The following is a 22150-nucleotide window of genomic DNA, read 5'->3' on the forward strand; positions in this document are numbered from 1 at the left end:
GAAGTAGTTATTGTTAATATTTCTGGAGACAAAATTTATTTACATTTTATAATAATTACAGGTTAGGGTGGTTAGAATCTCATATGCATATCTTTTAACGTAAACCTAATTTACATCTCAGGATTAAAACGGAAGGCTAATAATAGTGCAGTAATTCTTTAACCGTTCTACCTGAAATTCGCCCTTCCTATCTAGATTTGGACAGTAATTGCTTGGAATCAAAAACATAAGTATTGACTTCACACTAACAAATCTTAAAATTATGAAGTGGTGGCCTGCAGTAGCAAAATACTGGATGTCATGTCCTAGGGGAGTTCTTCTGGTTGTGGGTTTAGAAGGGAAGTGTAAAGTTACAGCTTGAAACTCCGCTGTGTGTATTTGCTATTATTATGTTCCGACTTGAGCGAGATAACGCAAGCTGTTAAGAATGAAATTACTGGACTTTAATATTATGCTTTGGTTTTCCTTGGCAATCTGGTAAGAAACTGGATGAAACCCCTGCACGCATCCTACAATGCTGGCAGCACACAGAAATAAAGTAGTGTGCAAGTGTCTCAAACAGGGAGGTGGGGGTGGAAGGAAAAGGAAAAATTCATTATCTGAAAAATAAGCTTTTGAAGTTACGCTGTTTTAGAGACTGTTAACGCTTCGCTTTCTTAGATTAGCTGAAGGGGAGCACTAAGGACGTTTCATCCCAGAAGACTCTGGTTTTACTACACAGGAGCAGTGAATGAAAATGAGTTTGGTTTAAGATTTCTTTGTTCTAATCTTCTTAGATCTCTGGTGGAAGAGGAGGATCCTCATATGAAAGTATCTCTCGGTAGCAGCGATATGGGCGTCTCTGCCCATCTACAGTCTTCTAAGACAGGGACCACAAGATTTTTCACCAGCAATACTCACAGCTCTGTGGTGTTACAGGTAATTAAATATTCTTGTGTCATTGTTGATCTGCACTGAGAGTTTTGCCTGCTCTAAACAATACCTCCACTCAATAGTCTTTATCAGACTAGTAATTCCTAAAAAGCCTCAAAAAAATTCCACATTCGCGTGGCGTGCTGCTGATGCCCACAGGCACACGTGGCATGGAACTCCCTTTCCTGGGAGTTAGAGGTTGGACTTGCAGCCACAGCTTGGGAAAACACCCCGGCCTTTTCCTCGGGTTGCAAGTTAAGTTGTTCTAAATATTTTTCACTATGTCTGTGTAGGTTTTATAGGTATTGTAATCTTGAGACTATTTCTTTGGCGTGCTTGGAGTTGTCCACTTGCTCTAGGTTTTCTAGCTAAAGTTGGTCAAGGGAAAGATTTCCCTCAATGCAAGACGGAGGTTACTGCCATCAATATAAACTGGTTACCATCCGAAAGAGAAACTTCTTGGACTACGAAGGCTCTCAGGTCTGATTTGTGTATTTTGTACTCAAAAAGAGCATCAGTGAAGGAGAGAGATGGGGAGAGCAACAGTGTAAAACACCGACTGCAGAGTTGTGCCTTGCTTATTAGACAAAGACTCTAGCCATCAGTGCACTAGTGGCAAAGGCACTCGCTGTTAATATGGCAAGGGACATAACCGCAGAGAGCGATGCTGGGATTGCTGGGCAAACCGTGCAGAGCTTATCTCCCCTCATTTCGTTTTTTTTTTTTTTTCATCAAAAATTGAGCAAATGGAGAAGTGGAGCAAATGGAGCCTTGTTTGTAGAAACTACAGGCAAGTTGTCCAAGACATCGAAATATGTTAGTTTATATAAACCTGTATTTGGCTTCTGGTATTCATTGGAGCTAATAACTCATTTTTTCATTTGCACTCTGTTCTTTTCTGTGCAACAAATTTGAATGTTCGTGTCTTACTTACCCTTGCAGTTTTAAAAATACAGCCTTTCTTTAAGATAACCTAAATTTTTAACCATGGAGGCTCGAAATGTTAAATCTATAAAGACAATATTTACGTTCTTGTTAGTACTGGAGATACATCAGACATGCTTGGTTGAAGGAAACAGTTGGATGTTTGAGCTTCTGTTCCGCAGTGCGTGAAGGAGGCAAGTATTCCACCTGTCCTCCAGCATCCCCAACCGGGTATAACTCTAGTGGATCTCTAGGATACTGTTGTAGGTGACTCTTTTTTTTTTATTACAGTTTGCCGTTATGGGTAATTTGGAAAAGATCACATATATAATGTGAGCTTATTTTGGAGTTTTTGCCATGTAAACTTAGATAATAAATTTGATCATTATAGAACCTGGTGACACCTTTCCTTTTAGGCCTCGGTATTTTGCAGCAAAGCACTTAAACTGGTGTGGAACAGAAATATGGCTAGAATGCACGTGTGTCCAAAAAAGAGATCAGTCCCTACCTGAAACAATTGCTGGAGTATAAGCTAACGAAACGCTCTCCTTCCTGAAAATAACTTACTTAGTGGAACAAAGCTACTTTCTAAGGCCCAGTGTTCTTTACGTTCGTCATCCATTTCTGAAAAATAATAATTATTCTGCCTGTTTTCCAATTAATAATTATCATTGAATATATTCGAGATCATGGTTGTGAGATAACAAGTTATTTCTTAGTGACTTTTTAGAACTGCAGTACCTATGTAATTAAAAGTAAATAAGTATTGACGTAAATGAAACAGAAGAGATTCCTACTCCTCTCCCACATCAAAGGGATGCTTTGCATTACGCTCTTCTTGCAGGGTTTTGACCAGCTGCGAGTGGAAGGTTTGCTTTGCGACGTGACACTTGTTCCCGGAGATGGTGACGAGGTGTTTCCTGTTCACAGAGCGATGATGGCTTCTGCCAGCGACTACTTCAAGGCCATGTTCACAGGTGGGTTTTGTTACAGCGATGCGTGATGCTGCCTCCTGCTCGCCATCCTTCGGGCGCTCAATCCCACCGTGAGTGGCGTGTGCCAGTCAGCCCCGGGCCCCAAACCGCTCGGTGTAGTTGTACACTCTCTGCTGTTGCATAGGGGTTTTTAAATTAAACTTCTAAAATTCGATTGTAATTTTGTATGAATTTATGAAATTATTTCAGCTCACTCAAAACGATCGCATAAACTTACTCGCATGTCTTTTTCAGGAGGAATGAAGGAACAGGATTTAATGTGCATTAAACTTCATGGCGTGAACAAAATAGGTCTAAAGAAGATCATTGATTTCATTTATACTGCGAAACTTTCCCTTAACATGGACAACCTTCAGGACACTCTGGAAGCTGCCAGCTTTTTGCAGATTTTACCTGTTTTGGACTTCTGTAAAGTGTTTCTTATCTCTGGGGTAAGGATTACTGCTTGTTTCACGTTTACAATGATTAAGGTCTCAGTATGTTGTTTTGTTGGGTTTTTTTTCCTGAATTAGAACAGTGACTACGTAATAGTTCAAGTTAAGTCTAAAACTTGCTGTTATTCATAATTTACATTCAGAAAGAACAAGTTTGCTTTGTATTTTTCTTCTGAGTATTATGTACAGTGTGAGTTTGATATAGATGTTATACCATATTAAAATTCTTCGTAATTCCCAAACGTATTGCAGTGATGATAATCATAGTTCTTGGATTCCTTACTGGGTTCCTTAGTTCATGTCCTCACACTCTATATCCTTCCATAAGGAAGCTCCTTGGTGAGTTAAGCTGAAAAAAATGATGGAAGAGTGAGCTGCTGTTGCTGTCTGGTAGTATACTTTCTTGAAACCTTTTTGTTTTGAGGCATAAATCCCACAGCTGCAGTGATCGTTACGGAGAGAATTCCATCTTCTTTGTAAACCAGTGAACCTGGTCACAGTTCTTTAGAATAATATATCCTCTAAGGGAGCTCTAATAGGCACGTCACGGAAATGCTGCTTGTTACATGAGAAAAGTAGCAACAAGGATTTTATGTTAATTTTCGTATTTTGCTAGAACTAAAAATGTCTTTGAATGCCTGCTGGGAAATTTTTTTTTCACAATTGCCAACATAAGTCATTTTGTAAGCAGGGGACAGCCCCCACAGTAGCAACCCCCTCCTCTTCTACCAGTAAGGATTCGTTAAAAGACTAATACTTAGGCAGCGTGTAGCGTGGTTGCTTTTGTGCAGCTCGAACAAATAAAAAGTTTGCCCTGCACAGCAGTATACTGCAGTTCCAACGCAGTATGGGCTATTTATGGTTTAGAGTTGCTGCGCTGATTTTTATTTATTACACAGATTAAAATCTCAGATCCTGAACCCGCTCTTGGGGGAGGGAGAACTTTGATAACAACCTTTTTTCCTCCTCCTCCCCTTCCTCTTCCAGAGCTGGTGTCCTCTTTTGTTTCGAGTCTGTGCTTTGGAGGAGAATGCCATGCTCCCTTCGGATTGAACGTCAAACAGTTTTGCAGGTTTCTCTGCGTTTGAAAACAAACTTCTGTTTTTGCAAAAGCCAATAATGCCAACTTGGAATAAGGTCTTTGGCAGCAGGGGAGTGGAGCGGCCACCTCTGGTGGGAGGCGAGCCCCGGGGACCCTTCTCCCCTTCCTTCCTGGGGAGAGAGCTACTTCTTCACTTGGCTTGCCTAGGGAAAGAGCTGCTTTCACCTTAAATTGGCTTATTTGGAAGAAGTCTTTTCATTGTTTGAAATGCCTGTTTGCTAAAGGTTCCTTCACTTATGATGGTGACTCAGTCACTGTGTTGGTTCAAGTAAGAAACATCTTGTTTGATACCACTATTTGGAAGGGGTGAGGTTCAAAATCAGGAAGACTTCATTCAGTCTCTTGATTTTATTGATTCTCTTGCCTTAAATATTTTCTTTTATAATGATGTCTAAGGGAACATCATCCCATTCATTGTATAATTATAGAGAACGGACAAAAGCCGGGTTATGTTCCCAGCATCATTGTATAAAGAATTTTTGAATTAATTTTCCTTGGAATTTGAACAGGAACAAGAGCTGGGAGCCAAGCTGGTGGGCTTTGTTTTCTGTAAATACCGTATCTTGGCTTTACAGAGATTATACTAGGTTCACTCCATTTTTGAGGTAGCGTTTCTTTCATTTAAGTAATCTCTCCGAGTAAGTCTTGGGCTTATTTCTAGTGAAGTTAGCCAAGAGCGGCATCTGAGGGCTGATGCAGCCATTCTCAGACAAATACTTAATTGTCTTCAAATTGCCTAGGGAGTCCATTATTAAAGAGGTAATAGAAGTTGGTTTATGTAAAGCGTAATGTAACTGCATTACTTCGTAAGAGGACATTGGAAATATTTACAAAGAAAAACATAAGGTTAAGGTTACAGCTTAATTTGTGTAAAAAAAAATAGTGAGACCTTCAAAGAATAGTATATGTTGTAGCCGACTCATAAGTATTCTTTTATTTGTTCTGCATTTACACACGTCCAGTCAAGTAGCCCATTGCTTTGATAATCTTTGCTCTACAGCTGAGCAGACTCCCTGAGAAGCACTGGAATACTTCCTAAGATCTTTTCAGTCTGACTTTTAGTGTTATTTTTAAATATTTATAGCTATACGCTATATAGCTGTACTCCCGGGTCCACATCTAAATGAGCCATAATGTAATTAAAATTAATAAAAATGCCATGGAAAGGTTTTCAGAGTAGTGAGTGCTAGAGAACACATAATAATGTTTTTGCAGAAGTAGCAGCAGTGTACAAAATGGAGAAAGATGAGAAACTTATCCAAGTAAATTACAGCACTCAGGGGAAAATCAGTGTAATGGGGAAGGGGATGTTACACTGTAATTAAAGAAAACATTCCAAAACACTGAGAATTAATGTCTTGGCTGTACCTTTCCATGTAGTTGCATAAGAAAACTTTATTCCTGCTACAATTCTGCGCTTTTTGTTTTGGTAGCAAGTGGCAAATTGTCAAATATTGTGGTCTGTCTGGTCACAAGAACGTGGTTAACTGAGGATGAAGCAAGAGATGGTCTCGGTTGTGTGGGAGCCAGTTCAGAAATCCACCGTTTTTAACTGGGGGGGGGGGGGATGATTCAGTCAGTTTTCCGAGTTTACCAAATTCCTGTGCTGTTATTTCTGGACTTCTATATATGGGAACCCCCAGAAAAATTGAAGATTTCAGGGCAGTGGAAGGTCTTTTACACTTAGACCCTTCGAAGCACTTCAGTGTCTAACAGTCATTGAAATAAAAAGTTAGACTCCTAAATATTTTGTGGTACTGGGCTTGAGGACTTGACTTTCTGTGCATGTTACCTTTCCTGAGCTGGTCTCCGTAGTTCTTATACTTGGAATCATTTTGCTCGGTGTCCGGTTTTGTAGTATTTCATGGTCAGGAATTTTTTTACCAGAGCTTGGTTGATTGCTTCAAAATTTCAAAGAATTAAATCAACTGCTTTCTTGACAAAGTACTTTGGCTTTTGCATTTGGTTTCTCAGGCTCTAGTAATATTGTGCTGTGCTTGACCTTTATCTTTTGAAAAGCTTTTTGTATTTTCTGGAACTTTTACTTATGCTTTGTAATGAGCAATCAAAACGAGTAATGCGGATGAGCAGCTCTGCGCAGGAGTCGAAGCCCAAGTAAAATAGTGTTTACCTAAATTTTTTGACTTCTTATGAAGTTGCTTAGCTGTTTGTCCAGGTATGGCTTTTAGCTGGTTCTGCACGAGTATCTTTACTAGTTTCTGGGTTCCCTGTACTATCAGGCTTATGTTTTTGTCTGCTATTTCCATTCCTCCCATCCACTTTGGTGGGATTTGCGAAGTAGCAGTTCCGTCTGTTGATGAGCTCCCGATTGACTGACTTCCATAGTGCACGGTTTCCACACCTCTCCTATTCACCGTAGCGTAAGTCAAACTGGTTTTTTGAAAGTCAATGCTTGAGTAACTTAAGTAGGTCAGTGTTTAATTAGCATTATTGTATTTTAATGCTGTTTAATTTTAAATATTTAAGTAAAAGTAGCTGTTACATTTCATTCTGTTGAAGGATTGTTTTTTCAGCTCAGGACTTAAGAATCTCTAGAGTATATATTTTTATGACCAAAATCTTTCAATATAATTTAGCCTGGTACATTTATTGTTATCTTAGAGCACAGGGAAATCGGTAATAGCACTTTTGGCAAGGAGAGTAACCTTTAAGAAAATATTTAATGTAGTACCCAGATATGAGGTGAGGGTAGAATTTTAGTGCCAAAGTGCACAATTTCATAAGCATAATGGAGAGTACTCGCAATTGTGGGATGAAATAAAACCCTGAGTGCAGTACAATTCCAGTGGATTAATTAAGGCAGTACAAGGTAAATTTTCTGAGAATTAGGGGGTGACTGGAAACTGTTGATGTCGTGTTCATCAGTCATTAAGCAGTGTATAACGTATCAATACATTTCTCAAATGTTAGTGTTCCAGGAATATATTCAGTTGCACAGATTTACAGTGTAATATTGTTGTGATGGCTGGGTGCACGCTGGGCACTCGGCGACTGGCACGCGTTCTGCAATAGATCCAAACTCTTCATTGCAACCTGAACACTTGGACCAACGGTACATAACCTGTATGGGTTTTGCTCTGATCTTTGACTTCGAACATGCCTTTTCTGTATGCAGTCGTATCTTTCTGTCTGCTTACCTCGATGCGGACAATGTGCCGCATCTCTGTAGTTTGATGCCAGTGAATGTGTTTCAATGTAGTTTTTAAATACAATGACTGCATAGCAAGAGTTAAGATTTGTGGCATATTGTGTTAAGGGCTGATTTTTCCATTGCTTTATTTTTTTTATATAGTTTGAAAGAAATTTTAGAAGTAAGGATGTTCTGTTTCGTTTACTTAATTTAAGGTATGCTATTACTTCCATTATGCAATTATTTATGTAAATTGAAAATCCTAAAAGGAAATTTACAGAAATTAGTTTCCTACTGACTCTCAAAAACAGTCAGGAGAAGAAAAAAAGTTTCTTAAGCATCAGAGAATGTTTTATAGGTCATTGCTAGCTGATGTGATTATATTTTGGTATAAATAATGTCATCTGTCTGCTAATACAAAAACACTTTCCATGGATATATTGCACGGATATTTTATACTAGAACTCCTGACAGTCTGCCATGCGTTCGTCCTCTGGATAGGACCTGATTCCAGGATTAGTGTTCCTGGAGATGAAGAATAAGATTTGGAACCTTTGTGTGAAGGCGTTTCAGGATGTGTGAATGAAGACTTTGGATGACTGCAGTTCTGAACTCTAGGGCAAGTTAGATCAGTTTCTAGTGAATTTAAAAAAAATCTCCTATACTCATTCGACTTTTGAATTGTCTGGTACTAAAGGGCAATGATCAGCTTGAGTTATACAGTATTAAAATCTTGTAATCTCTGCCAAGATCAGAAGGTCATTTGAAGGTTTTTTAGTCCTTAGACTGCAATCAGGTCATAGGTCTCAATCTTCATAATCTTTTTAAAAATAAGCATGAGATTTGCAAGCTTAAATTCTTTTGGCAATACAAATATAACGAGAGTTGCAAAGTTGTGGAAGTTGTCGACATTGAGTAGGACTGACATGTACCGGGACTAGAAAGCATGCGTAAGTGAAGCTTGGGTTAGAATAAGGATTGAATGCAAAAAAAAAAGGTGCAATTCTCAGCAAGAAGCATCTGAAAATTGACTTGCTTTGCATGTGTACCATAGAGCTTGCCGAAATTAATCGGCTGGGTTTACTCCTGCCCGTCTTTGTCCCTCTGCCTTGGATCTCAAGTGACCTCTTAAATTTAGGAGCCAACGATGTAAGAAAGGTAGATGCACTGACAGTGTAAAAGATGTGGTTACCAAGATATGGTCCCTCAAGTATTGAATTAAATTCGGGTATAAGCCATACTGTGAAAGCATTTCATGTGCTGGGTATTTCTAGGGAAAATCCTCCTAGATTTACCCTCCCCCCCCCCCCCCAAAAAAAAAAACAAATTTAAAAAATTGGCTATCTTTGTCTTATTTTTGACAAGGAAACATATTTAATTTTGAACGTATCCCATAAGAATACCACCTTGATTTGCAAGGAATATATTCATAAATAAGTGGTATTTATTTATTCATAAATAAATAAGACCACTATAAATAAGTGGTCTGCAATGTGGCATGGGCAAGGTAGCTGTGCTGTTCTCTTTGCCTGCATTATTATGACAATACAATGTTAATAATGTTAGAAAATGTCTAATGATGAGACCTACTTTTGCATTATTCTCTGTAACCTTGGGCTGATCACCTCTCCCTTAACTGTACTTTCCACATTTCTTTCTTACGGAGATGTTTGCGGAGCTTTTCAAAGATGAAGTGCTGTGTAATTGCTATGTATCATCATTGTCTAGTGTATTTGACATAATTAATATATGCCATCTGCTTGTTTCTTGTCTCATTTCTTTCTTCGAAATAAGGAATACATTGGGTCTCCCCTTGCAGTCATGAATCTATACACCACATTGCATATTTACTTGCTCATGTGTAAATCACCTTGAGCATTGCAAAATGATGAAATATTGCTGATTCTACAGTATTCATTAAATTTCTACATTATCATTTAGGCACCAAATTAAGAAAGTGTTTTGATTCCTCTTTCTGTTTACTTAATAGGTTTCGTTGGAAAACTGTGTTGAGGTTGGGCGAATTGCCAACACGTACAATCTCACAGAAGTGGATAAATATGTTAATAATTTCATCCTGAAGAACTTCCCTGCGTTATTAAGTACTGGTGAATTTGTGAAACTCCCCTTTGAACGTCTTGCCTTTGTGCTTTCAAGCAATAGCCTTAAGCACTGCACTGAACTCGAACTCTTCAAGGCGGCTTGTCGCTGGCTGCGCTATGAGGAGCCTCGGATGGAGTACGCTGCAAAGCTCATGAAGAACATCAGGTTTCCGCTGATGACACCCCAGGATCTTATTAACTATGTTCAAACAGTGGACTTCATGAGAACTGACAACACCTGCGTAAACTTGCTTTTGGAAGCCAGCAATTACCAAATGATGCCATACATGCAGCCAGTTATGCAGTCGGAGAGAACTGCCATTCGGTCGGACAGCACGCACCTGGTGACGTTGGGGGGAGTGCTGAGGCAGCAGCTGGTGGTCAGCAAGGAGTTACGCATGTACGATGAAAAGGCCCATGAATGGAAATCCTTAGCTCCCATGGATGCACCGAGGTACCAGCACGGCATCGCCGTGATCGGAAACTTTCTTTATGTAGTCGGGGGCCAGAGCAATTACGACACGAAAGGAAAGACGGCGGTTGACACGGTCTTCAGGTTTGATCCTCGCTACAACAAGTGGATGCAAGTCGCATCTTTAAATGAGAAGCGCACCTTCTTCCACCTAAGTGCCCTCAAAGGACATTTGTACGCAGTCGGTGGGCGAAACGCGGCGGGTGAGCTAGGTGAGTGCTGCTCCCCACGTGCGGCTTCTTGCCCTGCTCTTTGGGCCTTGAAGTCCCGTCCTGCCCGGTGAGCGGGTGGAGAGGAGCAGAGGTGAAGCTGTTGGCGTACAGCTTCTGTCTGGAAATACAGCAAATGCCTAGAGAAATTTATCTGGATACTATTAGCAGTTAATTTTAGAAGGGCTTCCACAGAAACACTTCCAAATACAGGTATCTTGTGCACTGATGCATAGTATCCAATGCCTTCACCTTTATCAAAGGTGGAGTAAGCGTGTGCGTCTACATGTATGAGCGTGTGTGTGTATAAATGCAACTATATACAAAAAAATATTATTACTTCAGCTGAGAAACCAAACCCCCTCTTTTCACTCTTAAGGGATACGTGACTTTAACTGAAACGCACGGTTGAGTGCAGGTTGTACTTTAAAAGATACAAATTTTCTGGGATAGTAATTTTGAAATGCCTTTTTTTTTGTTTGTTTGGCTTTTTTTGTTTAAATGACCAAGCGATTTGTTTCACTCACATTCTGGACTTCTTAACTACTAAAAAATGTTATATTTTGCCTGTGATCTTGTGACTAATCAGTTAACTTATTTATATGAGTGACTCTGTCCTGCTGCCTCCTTTTTTCCTCCCTTGCAAATGATGATTGATTTTACTTGAGTAAAAAAAAAAAAAAAATAATAAAAAAGTCAATTTCAGGGAAATAAGATTGTTGGTAACAAAGAATAAATACACAGTAACTTTTAATTTAAAAAAAAGTCAGTAGAGGATGGCCCGTATTCATCCACTGCATACCCTCAATTGTAAATTTGTCTGTGCTTTAAAATCCAACTGTTACAGTCATTGTGTGTGGAATTTTAGCATAATATTTTATCTAAACCAGATGTAAGATTTCATTATTTTGTTCGCTGCATTCAACCCAACACTGAACTGTGGCTTGTCAAGTCTTTGCGGCAGTATCTCTTGCTGCTAAGATTTGCTTTTTAATTAATGCGTCTCAGTTGTTCACATATACACTTTGTTTCGTGATCATAATGCAAACTTTCCTTGGAAACGTATAAGGCACTGCTTCCACTACGCAAAACAGGCTGGTTTTCCCAGAAGTTTAAAATCTATTCTAATGTTTAATGAAATGAGATGTTTAAAAATGCCTCCTGCTTCCAAACAAGATGGGAAACTGTTTTGCAATAACTTGTTTTCCCTAGACAGCCATTTTCTGATGCAGATCCAGAGGTTTTCAGAATTTTTCTTATATCTCACTTTATCTACCTGAGAACACATTCTAAAAGCAAGCTTAATGCACAAACTAACGTGTATGGATCTTCATCTCGAGTATCAGAAAACCTGACCTTCATTGAGCTATTTTCTAATGGTATGAATTAATAGCAGATAATCAGGTTGCGGTCCTTGGGTACTGTTCCAGCCAGACAGAGTAGGGTTATGGCCGTGAAAAAGTTGCAAGTCTGACAAAATCGATATGAAATACGGCTGTCACTAAGGCAGTGCAACCTGTGTGTATAGCAGGCTTAACTGCAGTGTTTTTCTTAAATTAGATCAAGCGGTATCATTCTGCTGACCTCAACTCTTCTGCAACTTTAATTAAAATACAAAATCATTAAAATGCTGCAGTGATTTCTGCACAGACCTGAAAAATGCCATTGGATCATTCTGCGGGAAGAACAGTATAAATGCTATTGTAGCTGTCTGATGCTTTGATTTGGGGCTTCAGTTTCTTTTCTTGTTAATTGTGAGGCAAGTCACTTCTCATTTTCATGTTTCTTTCATAAACCTTGACAGCCAGGAGATGAAATGCAGCTTAAACTTCCCATTCTCTTCAGATGAGAAAAACTCACAAGCTTTTCATAGAAGAGAAGGTCAAATGTGCGTTAGACAGGTATTAAAGAAGTTGCCCTTGGGTTCAAACTAATTTCAATCTGTTGTTAGAGAGGAAACATTCCCAAAACCTGAATTCAGCTTTCTGGAAGATCAGGTCTTACGGAAAAGGGCCAAAGGATTAAAGTTACTAAAATGAATTTCTTTATTTTTTTCTCCTGACGTTCACTCGAATAAAAATTATACTTTTTTGTAGGCTGTCAAGCCTTCCCAAAAGAGTTTTCAAATGTTTAATCTTCTGAGAGCTTTGTAAATACCACTTTCTACCTCAGTAGTACATGCTCTAGCAGTAATACGCAGCTGCTGGTTTAACAGCGCACACCACTGAGAAAAGTTTGGTTCCTGGGTAAGGACAGGTGACTTTGCACGTGTGCGGTACCTCCACTGGAGTGTGGCAAATGCAGCTTTGAGACGTGCTGAATTTTGAAGGTACGAAACACCCTTGAAGTTGGCTGAACCCCCCCAGCTCTCTCAGCCTGTCCTCACAGCAGAGGGGCTCCAGCCCTCCCAGCATCTCCGGGGCCTCCTCTGGCCCTGCTCCAACAGCTCCGTGTCCTTCTGCTGTTGGTGCCCCAGCGCTGGAGGCAGCACTGCAGGGGGGTCTCCCCCGAGTGGAGCAGAGGGGCAGAATCACCCCCCTCTGAAGCCTGCACCACTCCTTGACGGATTGTGCGTGATTCTGGTTGGTTCTTTTTAAATGCCGAAGCAGGCGCTGCCACTGGTATTCCCAGAAGGCAGAAGAAGAGCCCTCCGGCGTGAGGAGACCAGCCTGGAGAATACGGGTGTGCAAAAGGCAGGACTTTTTGGAAAAGGAGGCAGAGGGCAAAGCAGGTGTGGTTCACAGAGATACTCCTGAAGCAGAACTCATCAGTGATTTCCAGCTGTGCTGTTGTGCAGAGCTCTGGAAACTGTTTTCTCTTCTCAGACCAGTAGATTTTTGAAGCTCTTTTTTTAAGAGTTTGGTTGTGGTACTTGATGATGGCAGCAGCTGTGCTTTTGGGTGTTAGAAAACTTGGGCGGTTGGGTACTTCCCAGGTACTTCAGGCTCATGCTGTTGATAGGCTTGGGGGGAGGTTGACATTTTCACAGATGGTCTTTTCCAGCTTCAGGGGATGTTGGGTTGTGACCACGGATTCATTAATACCTTCATCATCATGCTGCAGTAAAGACAGAAAGAGAAGACTTCTTGCCCAGGGCAGGACAGTTAGGTATTCGTCTGACCTCCTGCCTGATGAATGGGAAGGCCTTTGTTTACCAGGTGCCCTCAATTCAAATAACTCCTTGTTTATGTAAAAACTTCTCTCGTGACTACATAATACATATATTTTAAATGTTGTTGGTTAAGAAGAAAAATCTGCATCATCACCCAGCCGGGCGGTCTGTGAATATCGAACCACAGTGTGAACTGGAGGACCTCTTGCGTAGGAGCTTATTTGGAAGTGGCTCCTTGGTATGTTAGGGACAAAATCACTCAGGGCACTGTTTAATTTAACCAAGTCAGCTTTGAGTTGGACAGAAGCAAGCTGTATGATAGAAAAGATACAACAAAGTGAAGATTCTGGGTTTTGGGACATCACACGCAGTTGCTCCGTGGTGCTGTAATAAACCCCAGACACATTAGAAGCTAGTGACAGAGAAGTGGTAAATATCTGTATATGCCTCAAATAGCATCACAGATGGCACTATAAAATGAGTGCAGGCTGAGCGTCCCCTGGGACTGCCAAAGCTTTGTGTCTTTTGGAGATTGCTTAATTCTATTAAAATGAGGCCTGTCTTCCCTGGATTATGGTAATGAGCAGATCAGAAGTTCCACTGTTAAACAGAAATGAAGCCTGACTTGAATCATTCGTGCTGTTGGGAGAATGAATCTGTCGGTCTCATGCTATATAGAATATATACTTAGGTTCAGTAAAGTAGCAGTTCTTTCGAGTGTTTGGTGAATGATGCTCTGTCTGGAGGTGATGTATAGAACTTCCTGATACCTGTCTTAAATTAACAGGCACCTTTAATAGCTGAAATTTTGGATATTTTTTTTCCTTTTCAGTGCAGAGGGAGCTCTTAAGAGAGAGAAGTGGAATGACCTTGCAAGGAAACAGGGAAACTACGCAGAACAACCAAACAGAACAGTAGGGTTTATCCAGCTGGGAAATAATTAGCTTTGTTTTAGAGCGTGGTAGATTTGAGATGGAATGATTTGTCTGCAATGCTGCCAGACAGTACTTTAGTTCTACTCATGATGGCCGAGAGAATTTTGAAGCCACATCAGAAACTGAGGGATCTTGGACTCAACAGCCTCCTTTCTCAGATAACTAATGTCTTTGCAACGTGCTGGCAGTGGTGGCAGTAATGTACACCAACCTCTGCATTTTTATCTTCTCTAAAGTGCTCTCTTGGCTCGCTAAAGCGATCTCTTGGCTACAGTTCCTCTTGTAAATGCAGTCCATGGCGCAGAGTGAGATAAACAGCGGTCCGGCGTTGAATGTCATGTTAATCTGGTAGTCGCTGGCGTGGTGATTGCTTCCACGTACTCTGCTCTTCCTCCCCTTAGAGTGTATTAGAAATTTCAGTTCCTCACCTCTGCCCAGGCTGGAAGTACGGTGGGAGGAGGATGCCTTTGTTTTTGTGAAAGCAAGTAGAATGCTGATTTCATCGCAGCGAACAGCAGGTCGGAAGGGTCTGCTCTCAGGGTAGAACTGGGACAGCTATAATTACGTGCACGTCAAATCTGGTTTTCTCTGTTCTTGAAATTTCTGCACATCTTTGTTTTCTCCTGATTGCTAAATAGAGCGGAGTTGAAAGCTTTCCTTTTTAGAAAAGAATATTGGAATGGATGAATACATTTATAGAAGGAAGAGCACGGGTTTATTTGGGGATTGGGCAAATACTGCATGTGTTGTCAAGAGGGCAGTACATGAAATACAGCTCCTAGATTTAATTTTAGATTTTAAAATTTAGATTTTAGAATTAATTTTAATTTAGTTTGTAGAATCGGTTCTTTGTGCCTATACCTTTATTTGGGCAAGCGGCTGTCACCAGCATTCGCTGGCTTTATGGCTCTGTTGGTGCTTGGTGGATATAAAAAATCTGCAGGATATCAAATAGGAAAAATACCAAAGTTTTTCAAGAAGAATTTTTGACTTTATTAAAAATCAAGCCTGACTTTACAAAAATTTCATTACAGAAGAATGACTGAATGCATTTTCATACCTTTCCTTGTGCAGACTTTCATCTACCCGTACGCGTGTGTAACGTGAAAGGCAGCTCGAGGCTCATTTCGGATGGCCGCAGTAGGAAGCGCAGTAACGGGAAGGCTAGATGGAAGGAGAGGTGCTTCGTGAAGGGCTGATTTCTTAGAGTAAACCTCGAACTTGCCCATATTGGGCTGGTTTTTAAAATGGCTAATGTGGCATGTCAGCAGTAGTATCTAGAGACTTCAGTTGACTTCAGTTACTTCCCATCAGTTTTTTATTGCCCATCTTACAAAGCCCCGAGATGGCTGGCATAACCGGGAGCGCATGTGCAAGGCACTCTGAGAAAACCACAAGCGTTTCGGGCTGCCATTACCATTTTTTAAGCATTTTCAAGAATGTGAAATTAATCACTTCACACTTGTGAATCGATGTATATAATTTCTTTTGAAAGAAACAGGAATTTAGTGGGTTTTGTCTTATATCATGGACTTAACGTTCTGGACTAGCACTCTTCTGTATTTCTTAAATTTAAGTTTCAGCTCCTGGGTGGGGAAAACCTGAAGAAAACAATTTAGCAATTCTCATGTGCAATGTAGATTTTTATTTTTCTTTTAATTTTTATTTTAACCTTAGATGATGCTGAACTGGTTGTCAAACAGTATTCCTGATGCTGGAACTGGAAGCTTCTATTTTAAGCATGTCTACTGGAGACACTAATTGCACAGAATTACAAAATATCATCCTGTCTTGCAACAGTAAGGAGGTTGTATGTTTTACAGCCGCTAAGAGAGAATTTAGAAGGTCACTGTAATGAGCTCTTTGCTAAATTTTTCCTTGACTAGAGATCTTTTGGAGACCACAGCTATACCTTCCTTTTCCAAAATGCTTCAAAGGATTTTTTTAGGAAGCAGATTTGGAGTTTAGGGTGAGGTACCTTGTAGTCACTGTATGAGCGTTACTGATTAGTGCACTGTACTGGCCTGTCCAGTAGTGCTGATTCTGCAGGTTTAGGCTCGTTTCTGGCCTTTAAAATGCCAAGTTTCTCAGCTTCTAAATTCTTTTCTGTCTCTTCAAGTTAATGAGTAATCCTGGACTATAAGTCACCATCAGTGATTCCTTAAAGCCGGCTCAGATTTTCTACCCTTGACTGAATAAAAAGCTTGTTCTAGAGCAAGTAAAATGCCACTTTCAAAGATAGATTCAATTTTGTACGCATAGTTCATAAACATCTCTCTTCAGAGATTAAACATTGTGTAACAAGCATTAGAATCTGATTCTTAATTTTAATTATTTAAAATGAGATTTAATTTGTCTTGAAGATAACACAATTATTGATAATAGCTTTGTGCATCATAAGGTCACTATATTACAGGGGTTTTCAGGATCTCTTGCCCCTCTGGTCATATTTTACTATTCAAGCTGACAATCTCTCCAGCTTGCTCACATCCATTATTAAATCTGCTTTCTGTTCCTGTTCTCTGTGCTGATTGCGTAGCCCCTCTTCCACCCCACTCCGGAGAGAGGATTCCTTCTCAGAAATGCTTTCTGCAAGGACACCTGGGCTCTGGGTTTCTCTTTAATTAGTACTAACCTCTGCAATTCCTGATTTGGTAAATCCTTTGGTGATTTTAACATTGGAATTCACAAAGAACACCGCTCAGACTGAGCTGTGTATCGATACGGGCACGGCTTCTCACCAGTCAAGATTCAGCGATGTTTTATCTTGTAATTTTTTTAAAGCTTGGCTGTTGTGAACTGTTTGCATTAGTGACTTGCATAGGCTGGGCTGTATGTTGCTGTGCAAGCGCTTGAAACATTGCAAGACAATAGAAAATGACTCAACAGTTGCTGCCCCCTTTTGAGGGCACAGGACCATTTCAATGCAACATACCAAGGAGAAAACCCAGCCTGGTTTTCTGCATGAGTGGGACATTGCTGAAGACACGGGTCTGCGAAAAGTGTCCTGGTTGCCAGGTGTGTTGATCCTTTTTGGGATAGGTTTTAATTCTTTTTCCCCTGTCTCTCTACAGCAGACACCGAAGGGAGCTGTGCAAGAGGAAATGTGTAGAAAAGCTGAATTCATCCTGCTTTTGCCATTTTCCTGGTGTCTGTACCTCTGTACCAGAGCTGTGCCTCTGGCAGGGTTCATGGGCTGGGGCAGGTTGTGTGTCAAGCAGGGATGGGAACGAGAGAAGTGGAAGGCAAGAAAGCAAGAGGATTTTTTTTCTTCCCTTTTGTTTCTCTGGGGCAGAGCTTGAGGTTTTTCTGTATTGTCTCTCGACATCGTGCTCAATAATTCCCTTGACACTTTCTTAGCTGAACAGCGTTTCTCATTGATACTTCCCCTGTTTATGAATATATTACTGCCACTGCGACTGTCCTCAAAACCAGACTGCCGTGCGAGCTTCAACATTTTTATATTCTCATTTGTTTTAAACAGCCACTGTGGAATGTTACAATCCCAGAATGAATGAATGGAGCTATGTCGCAAAAATGAATGAGCCCCACTATGGTCATGCTGGAACGGTGTATGGGGGATTAATGTATATTTCAGGTAAATAATTCATATGATCATATCATCTCTATGAAACAATTATTTATTTAACTTTTCCTGTTTCAGTGGGGGACAATAAAAACTAGTCTCTGGTCACGTTCAGTTTGCCATGGTATGAGCAGTGATGCAAATTCATCTGAAGCCAGTCAAACGCCATACACACTGCAGAATGTGATAAAATTGGTTTAGATAATATCATGTATTTACGTAGTAGATGACAGCTCTGAACTCCAAAGCAGTTATTCGCTGCTTTAATTTGGAAAGCACTTTAAAAAAGAACATCTGCCTTCATGGAGCTAATGGAAAGGGATAAGTTTTCACGTTAATCACAATATACAAATGATGTCTGTGCTTTCGTTTGTGATAGGGTCAGTCCTATATGTCACTGAGGTTATAGTTCCATGCCATTTTTATTTTTTTTTTCCAAACTGGGAGCAACAGGTTTTCTGAAAATCTGCTATCTACTCAGTGTTTAAAGAAGATTCGATCTGTCGGTGATCCGTACAGGGATCACAGCCCCATGTATGTTCTCCTGCTGCCATTTTAAGGGATGTCCTCTAAAGAGCTAAGCTGAAGTTCAGGGCAGGAGGTGGGATAGGGCTGCTCAGCTGGGAAGAACTGGTGGGGAGACGCACTGGAGCGGGTTGAGCTTCGGGGTACTTTGAATCAGGGGGCCTTGTGCCAGTAGACTAGGAGGGACTTGTTTTAAAATTTACCGTAAGGTACAGCTGCTTATTTTTGGACGAGCCCGTCCATTAAGCTAGCATCTGATTGTTGTCCTGCTACTTGTACTTTTTTGCCCATTTTGCTTGTTTTACTGCGGGTGGCACATGTGTATGCTCCCTGCTGGGCTTTTTTCGTGTAGATGCTGTGTATTTCCCACAGATTTTTCTTTTCCTCCCCTCTCCTCTCAGGCAGCCCTGTGAATCTAGACACTTTTGGGGTTGAAAATGTGAAGATCAGTTCCTTTGCCGTTTAAGCCTCTCTGAGAGGCTCCCGGGCACTGCCAGTACAACGGCTGTTGTTAAGTGTCAGGGCTGGACAGTCCTGGAGTTTTTTGTATTTAATTCTTACTGTCCGACTGAAGAATTAAGTACTTTCTTGCATAACCCCTGTAGACAGTGTGCCATCTCTGTCTGCTCATCATCCAGGCACGATAATTCAGTGTTGAATGGTTAGCCCGGCAGAAGGTTGTTCAGTAGCAGTGTATTCCCTGCATATTTTTTAGCACCTCAAATGTAGTTGCATTATGGTCTTAAACCATAGCTAATAAGCCTACAGTGTCTGAAATTGGTGCGACGGCTTTCTGACCTGCCTAGTGGCCTTGCGGGGGGAAGGTGGGATGTTTCATCCACTGATGGGAAATTGTCCTGTGATTTCCCCTGAAGCCTCCCCAGGCGCCTTTGCAGGGAACTGTGGAGAAGGTGAATACAGAGAGAACCACAGGCATCTATTAACAGAAGAATATTTGAAGTCTGTGTCCTCTCTCTCTCTCTCTCCAGGTCAAGTTGATGAAAAACGTTTTCTGAAGAGAATTCTGCTATGCGATAGGGCCACTTAAAACACAATAGCGTAGTATCAAAATGTGCAAGGGGAATGGATTTCTGTTTTCTTGACGGTGAGAAACAAAAGTAGCGAACTGAACAAATGTAAGCATAAGAAATAATTTTCCCCAAATGAAGCATAGGTAGCATTTTTTTGTTCTCTTAATCTGCCAGTATCATCTTATGTAATGAAGTACTGCATCAGACAGATGTAAAGGAACAAGGTACGTTAAAAATGTCATTTGAAATGGAGCATGCGGGTGATAGTAATCTTAGCTAATGTGAAAAAGTTTTAGGGAAGGCTAAATTCATTCGCAAAAACGTACGTTTCTGCTATTTATTGCTTGTGAGTGTGAGCACTACTCTAACATGCGTTTTGTTTCTCTAGGGGGAATTACCCATGATACTTTCCAAAAGGAACTTATGTGTTTTGACCCTGACACAGACAAATGGACTCAGAAAGCTCCGATGACGACAGTCAGAGGTCTGCACTGCATGTGTACTGTGGGAGACAAGCTGTATGTTATTGGTGGAAATCACTTTAGAGGAACGAGTGATTATGATGATGTTCTAAGCTGTGAATATTACTCACCAACTCTAGACCAGTGGACTCCAATTGCTGCCATGTTACGTGGGCAGAGTGATGTTGGGGTTGCTGTCTTTGAAAATAAAATCTATGTTGTTGGAGGATATTCTTGGAATAATCGGTGCATGGTGGAAATAGTTCAGAAATACGATCCAGAAAAAGATGAGTGGCATAAAGTATTTGACCTTCCCGAATCACTCGGTGGCATTCGAGCCTGCACTCTTACTGTTTTCCCACCGGAGGACAATACAGGGTCACCGTCTAGAGAATCTCCTCTTTCAGCACCTTAGAAACGTCCCTCGACTTATGATGTTGTAGTAACACCTTTGCACTGCATCATGGAGTCTTATTATTTTTCTTCAGTAGTTTCTGTTGGGCTTAGCCTACAGCATTTTGTACAATTACTGGGAAAAAAAAAAAAAGACTTTGACGTTATTTGTGCTGTTTGTTTGGCCTAGAATGTTTGTCAAGTGGTTAACAAAACAAGATGTACTCACCCGAGCCAAATGTTTAACAAATGAGAAGATATTGTCTATAAAATGTATGAACTAGGTACGTTATTAATGTTGTGTATTGGGTGTGAGGTACCTTATAGATTACATTTGGAAGCCCCCCGAGTCAAATTTGAAGACTTTGTCTTGAACACGTTCTTTCACTAAATTTCATAGCTGAAATCCTTTTTCCATTTGATTGCGACTGCAGATTATGAGGGGAGGTAGACCGCATCAAGGTAAACTATGACAGAAGGTTGCCAAGGGGCCTGAGCTACCTCCCTCTTTTCACGGAGTATTTTTGACATATCTGTTTGCCCACCTGACTTTGTGGGTGCTTTCAGAACATATGAAGTTTCTTATGCAGAGGAGAGAAATAAAATAATTTTAAAATATTAGCACTATACAGGAAGCGGACCTTGTAGAGGCCGAGCGTTTTTTATAACATATAGCGAGTGTTTTTCCTGAGTCGGTTGAGTGATGCTTCAAACAAAAGATTTAAAACGGTTGGATTTTTTTAATTTGGGTTTTTTTCAGGAATTGCCTTCCGCTTGCACGGGAGCACACACTATTAACAAATGGGAATTCAGTGCAGTTGTATATTCTGTTGTACGCCTCTACTGAATATAGGTAGATAAGGGCTAGGAACATTAACTTAAGCCACTGAATTTGACCAAATCGTTCCATCAGATCAAATTTAATCTACCTTTTCTCCTTTGCTGTTGAGAGAACTTGCATAATGTGTCCTCTGTATAGTCTCAGTTAATAAGGTTATTTAGCACAAAGTGCAGCTTCGGCGAGAGAGCTGCTTTTGCTCAGTGAACTTGGACTACCACATTTTACCTTCTTTTGTTCAATAAAACTTTAAACTGCAGTTACTCAGTCTACGCTACCTCATTAATGTATTTGGTTTTCTTCCTCTGCCTCACCGTCTCCAGGATGCGCGTTATGTATACCTGTGGGGGTAGATGAATGTGCTAGGAAGCCAATGCAGAAGTGATCGTGAATGGGTATTTTTGACCTACTTTTAAGAAACTTATTTTGGCCTGACACGTTCATTTTATTGTTAAGGCCTGACAAAAGAACCAACCATTGTAATTTTTCTTTTTTTCCTTGGAGAACTACTGCGTCTGTGTGCAGCCGTGCAAATTCACAGAAATCTTTATCTGCTCCCAAATACAGCGCACTGCTGACAAATTGTGCTTACAGAAGGCAGATACCGTTGTGCTTGTTTGTAACCTCCCATCCTGAGTTACCAGTGGGTTTGCTGATGGGCAGTCCGAGGGGCGTCAGCTGGGGAAGACTGTTTAAGTCTTTATTTTATTGTGCTGCCCGTTGCCAATAACCACGTAAAGCTGAACAGACTTTGTGTTGGGAGGATGCTGATTGTATTCTGTCCCTGCTTGACGCAGCAAGCAGCAGCGTTACTGCGGTGTCAGTTTTGGAAGCGCTGATATTTATTCTTCATGCGGTTTGCTAGTAACGATCACTACGAAATGTATGTGTAAGCTTTAGGTCCCGTAATTGTTTTGGTTAAAATCAAAAGCAATTCTTCCTCTTAAAACGAAACAGAACTTGCTTCT

The 22150-nt window shown here is 40.6% G+C and overlaps 1 protein-coding gene across 24 annotated transcripts in view; it reads left to right on the forward strand.

Moving 5' to 3' along the window:
- Window positions 1-21441, forward strand: part of KLHL13 (kelch like family member 13) — an 89545-nt gene extending 68104 nt beyond the window's left edge. For all 24 annotated transcript variants that reach the window (XM_074600174.1, XM_074600193.1, XM_074600192.1 and 21 more), the window contains 6 exons: window positions 777-918; window positions 2681-2813; window positions 3066-3262; window positions 9509-10304; window positions 17833-17946; window positions 19879-21441. In XM_074600174.1, the coding sequence (XP_074456275.1) occupies window positions 777-918; window positions 2681-2813; window positions 3066-3262; window positions 9509-10304; window positions 17833-17946; window positions 19879-20366 (1870 nt within the window). In that variant the 3' untranslated portion in view covers window positions 20367-21441. The remainder of the gene's footprint in view (window positions 1-776; window positions 919-2680; window positions 2814-3065; window positions 3263-9508; window positions 10305-17832; window positions 17947-19878) is intronic.
- The last annotated feature ends 709 nt before the right edge of the window (window positions 21442-22150 follow it).

Source organism: Larus michahellis, chromosome 9 (assembly GCF_964199755.1).
Source record: "Larus michahellis chromosome 9, bLarMic1.1, whole genome shotgun sequence".
Taxonomy (NCBI): Eukaryota; Metazoa; Chordata; class Aves; order Charadriiformes; family Laridae; genus Larus; species Larus michahellis.